The 4,917-nt window shown below is 32.5% G+C and overlaps 1 protein-coding gene across 7 annotated transcripts in view; it reads left to right on the top strand.

The window, feature by feature from the left end:
• Window positions 1–4,382, top strand: part of LOC114351455 (microtubule-associated protein futsch) — a 77,607-nt gene extending 73,225 nt beyond the window's left edge. For all 7 annotated transcript variants that reach the window (XM_028302681.1, XM_028302679.1, XM_028302684.1 and 4 more), the window contains one exon: window positions 97–4,382. In XM_028302681.1, coding sequence (XP_028158482.1) covers window positions 97–266 — 170 coding nt within the window. In that variant the 3' untranslated portion in view covers window positions 267–4,382. The remainder of the gene's footprint in view (window positions 1–96) is intronic.
• Window positions 4,383–4,917: the final 535 nt, after the last annotated feature.

Here is a 4,917-nt window from a genome sequence, read left to right as displayed (position 1 = left end):
GTATGTTAGAATTACTTTCCCACAATACGAGTATTATCTTTATTATTATTACTGTTACTTTCGTATTATTAACGCATAATTTTCTATTCGTTGCAGAAGTAACTATTATTCCCACTTACGACACGGATGTTCTTGGCTACTGGGTGACTGAGAATGAGGAAGCTTTGGAGAAATACAAGATCGACCTATCGCCATCGGCTTCCCGATGCACCATCAACCTTCAAGATCACGAGACGTCATGTGCGGCCTACAGACTCGAGTTCTAGGTGTCGGGTCTATTTGTGGCCTTCTCATCGAAGAAGTGAGCCGCTCGTCCAGCGACAGATGCTTTTGAAAGGAGGGAAAGAAGAAAACGTTAATTGTTGTAGGAAAAAAATAGGCTGTGATAAAGATGAAAGTATTCAGAAGCATCTCAGCTGCACAGAGCGCACTACTTCGCATGAGATAGTTTGCAAATAGAAACACTTAAAGACTTTGTGATATTTGAATGCAATTAACAGACTGCTAATGAGTTTGATAAAAACGTAGTTAATTATCAGGTTAATTTGAATCAGGAGTTATACGAACCGATCGAAGTGCTGGTGTGTTGTGAGTGTGCGGCGCGGCGGCCCAACGCGATCCCAAACTGACAAAGTCCTTAACCGCATCCAGTTTAAAAGTCAATAACCAAAATCTCGACCTAATAACAAAAACGTCCATTTTTTTCTAAAACTGTTTTCTAGTAGCATTCATTGATAAAATAGAACATGCCATTTAAAATATATTTCTGATGATGTTTTAAAAAATTTGGTCTTATACAATCTGTAGTGCTTTTATACACAATATTTAGCGTAACCAGTCCATTTTGTTTAGCCAAAACACCGCTTATGCGAATATCTAAATTTTGGAAAAGTTATTTTGCTATCGCATTGTAAAATTTTGAATAGATGAATTGTACAAAAACTGCGAGCACGGCCATGTTTGTTTTAGCGAAGCTTTGTATTAAAGGACGTGTTAAATACGGTTCCGGTAGACATTGTGTCAATGAAATCTATGACAAGTGTTAATATAAAATACCTGATGTACTTTTATATGGTCAAAGTTTAAATGTTAAAGTATATTTAACAAAGTCTTTAAAAGGCGCCCCTATAGATTATCAAGTCGCTCCGCAGCCTAGTGCAGCTTGCGCTAGTTTATCGATATTGTTAGGAGTGACATTCTAACAACTGTTGTTACGACTCTAGAACGACAAAGATGACTTCTCTTTTCTATATAAAGAGTTCAAAGCTGTGAATGATTGATAAAGTAAATATTACGTACTTTAAGATCAGCGAAAATGAAGTAATTGTTAATTTTTATTTTAACTCGAGCTTACCTCCATGCAATGGATAAAAAAACGATGGAACGTTCAATCGGAAGCACAAAGAATTAATTTTAAGGATCTGATATAATTTTCAAAGTAGTATGAAAATCCTGCACTTCAAAATACTTTGTTAATTGTAACAAGTCTTTAAACTAAGAATAGAAATGACAAGCTACATGCATGGGCTTGACGAGCCATCGTTTCTCATATTCAATGAAGTGATCTCTGTTTTTCTAGATTACCAATGAGCCTAAAACGATAGAGAGCTTAAACCCATTTAAAATAAATGTTTTAGTAAAACTATTATTACAATTGAACTCTCTATTTACCTTGTTTAAGTTGAAATTTGCTTGTTGCGTCAGAAGTTACTAAAACATAGTTCTAATACATGTTATAAATTTTACTTATTTAAAAATTTAAAATCCTCAAGTGATTATTGAATCTCTGCGTTGTTTATCTAAATATTTGGCATTTTATTTTGTCTGTTATTACGTTGTTTTTTATTTCTAGTCGATACGACCCAAATACTTATGAAGACGTTGTAGTCATAATAATTATTCGTTCCTATTTGAATTGAGTTCTAGCGTTTCTAATATTTTCCAATTGAATGAACCTCAATCCTCATGTAATTATAGATAAAGGTACTCCATTAGAAGATTGTTTTACAATTAAATCGTTATGTTCGTATGATGTGAGCGAATGTGATAATGATGATTCATCATATAATTTACCATCTAGTGAGTAAGATACCTACTGATCAGGGCTTTCCTCAAGTTAAATGATTATTTCTCTATTTAGTTATTGCCAAATGTGAAAAATGATGGTTTGAGTCAATTAATTTTAAGTCATCCATAGTGTTAAGCCGGTCTAATCACTTCTATCATCGCTTTCTTTGCCAACATCCTTCTAAATATAGTTAAAATAGCGAATACATTTCGTATTATCTGAAAGCACCAGCACAATGTATTAACATAAAATATAAACTAAAAATGTTAACAAATAACATAAAATATGGTATTCTATATATTTATTTTTATGTAATACTTTGTAAAAGTACGAATGAGAATTTATTTTATAGTTAATATGATATAGTATGTGTTACTGTGTGTTGTTTGATGTGAGCACAATAAATAATTATGTTTCGATATGTGAGTTCATGCTTTAGGTTATTGTGGATGGGACTAAACAGGGAGATGAATCTTGGATCCAAATGGAAGTCAAAACCAATGTAGCTTTCAAAAGACTGTCTCGCTTGATTTTCCTATTTAGTGGCCAAAGATATTTTTATCAATAAACAGTTTTAGTTACATCGTCTGAGGTTGGATACCTTAACATCCTGAACTAGACTGCAAAAAACCTGCCTCATTTATTTTTAAGGAGAACTCTTCCAGCTTTTGCGGCTTCCTTAGACATTCCTTACAGAAAGATACATTGGTTGGGGCAAAAGAAGCTTTGAGAATATTTTGAATGATTTTAAAATAGGCTTTCTTCTTATTTCAGCCAGCATCCACGACTTAGCTGGCTCTGAAGCCTGACCCAAAAGTTTACTATTGTATTTTATAGCTAGAACTCTAATTAATGCATATTATTAGGAATATTAAAATGTTATTAAAGTTAAGAATTGTATCAGCTTAGTGAACATCAATAGCTCTGAGAAATAAATCATTATTGAAATTATTAAATGGTGTATTCTTCCGGCAGTGGCCGAGTCTAAGGAGTTAGTATTATTTTGAAATATTATTAATTTCTATTGGTTACATTATAAGAAATATACATGATGATAAAAATTACATAGTTTTAGAACATTTAAAATAAGAACAAAATTAAAACTTCCCTTACAAGAACATTACACTTAAAAGTAAAAATGTAATAGGTTCTAGTCATTAATCTGGTGTCATTGAATGATTACTGTCAAATCACGCCTTAAAATTTTATAGGAATAAACAAATGAAAAGTGTAACTAATAAAAGTGAATATAAGTTTTGCAGTAACTTTTCTAGTGAACATTGGCTCAACGATACGTTGATGAATTTTTGCAGTCACGTATTACATCTTTACTTAAAAATACGAGTTGGATTATTTTACTTCGATGATATGTTAATTAGTTCTGTTTCATTTACATAACATTGGAATGAAATTGGGATTGAAGATGTCGGTCGGTAGATAGGTGTAACGCAGTGTATAAGCTTTTGTGGTGCTAACAACAGATGTGCTAGGCAAGTATGTTATAATTGATCGACTTGATCGTATTCTATTTTCCGTATAAATAGGAGCGAATTTTTAAGACAATCGGATGTCACCGATACTGACTAAATTCAAACCTGTTCATATTCGTCCTAATTTATTCGGAAAATATGAGACACGCTTAATGGTTAGGAAGACTGATCGATAGTTTTTATTTATTTAAATATTAATACATTTTGTTTGGTCTTTGATAAAAATGTCAGGAATACACAATACGCGGGATTCCATATGCTGTTAGGCTTAGCTCTAACGGACATGTTTAATAATTTAAATAATGATGCTATACTTTAAATGGATCTAGGTATTTGTAATGATTACTGTATTATGTAAAATTAAAGTAAACATTCATTGTATCAGTCATGTCGCTATTCTCCATTCAGCGTGTTTGATGAAATTGTATGACTCATTAAAAGTAATAAAAATATTAAAAGCGTTATCATTCTATTATTTTAGATGAAATTAGAGACCTTAAACCTTAGATAAAATATCATCGCAAACCAAGGGCAATAGAAAATTATTAGCAAAGCAAAAATTTAAAGTTAATAAGTACAGAAAATAATGTAAAGTTAGCAAAAAGTTATCATACATAGGTATAACTAGATTATAATAAAGGATAAGAAATAAATAGTCACCACAATGCAACGGTAGTGGATACTTTATTCCTTGATTTTGCAATGACTAACAAACAAACACGCACACCAAATAAGATTATCATTCTCATGGTTGGTACCTACCAACAACTTTATTAGGTATTCACAATTTTAAATCAAAAATTAATTAAAATAAATACACATTTTAATTGAATCACAATTATGTACCTACCTACAAAAAATACCTGAAGGCAATAATAGATACTATCGGTAGTTTAGAAAATAATTAGACAAAATATCTTTATTGAATAGAAACACATAATACTTATTAGTACTTACATACTCATACTTCATATGAATCAACAAAACTACATAATATACAGGGTGGCGCAATAGAACGTGCATATTGCATCATTTTTTTTTGCGGGGTAGAAGGGGCGTGGGCGAGGGGTGACCGATATCGTTGGGTAGCGCGGTTCATGAAGTTTTAGTCACTATGAGTCACTTCGACGGGAAGCGTCGCGCATTTTGCGTGCGCGCATTTTACGAAAACTCTCGTTCGTACGTAGTTGTCAGGCGACTATTTTGTTCTGAGTATGGTGTACGGCAAATTAGGGAGGCTCCGAGTGCTAATTTAATTAAAATCTGGATAAAGCGGTTTGAAGAGACTGGATCGACGTTTAAACCACACGCAAAAGGTCGTCCACGCACATCTAGGACCGAAGACAATATTGAGAGTGT

This window comes from Ostrinia furnacalis, unplaced genomic scaffold (assembly GCF_004193835.3).
Source record: "Ostrinia furnacalis isolate ACB-3 unplaced genomic scaffold, ASM419383v2 OfSCF1145, whole genome shotgun sequence".
In the NCBI taxonomy this organism is placed as follows: Eukaryota; Metazoa; Arthropoda; class Insecta; order Lepidoptera; family Crambidae; genus Ostrinia; species Ostrinia furnacalis.
This window is presented reverse-complemented; position numbering and strand designations above follow the sequence as displayed.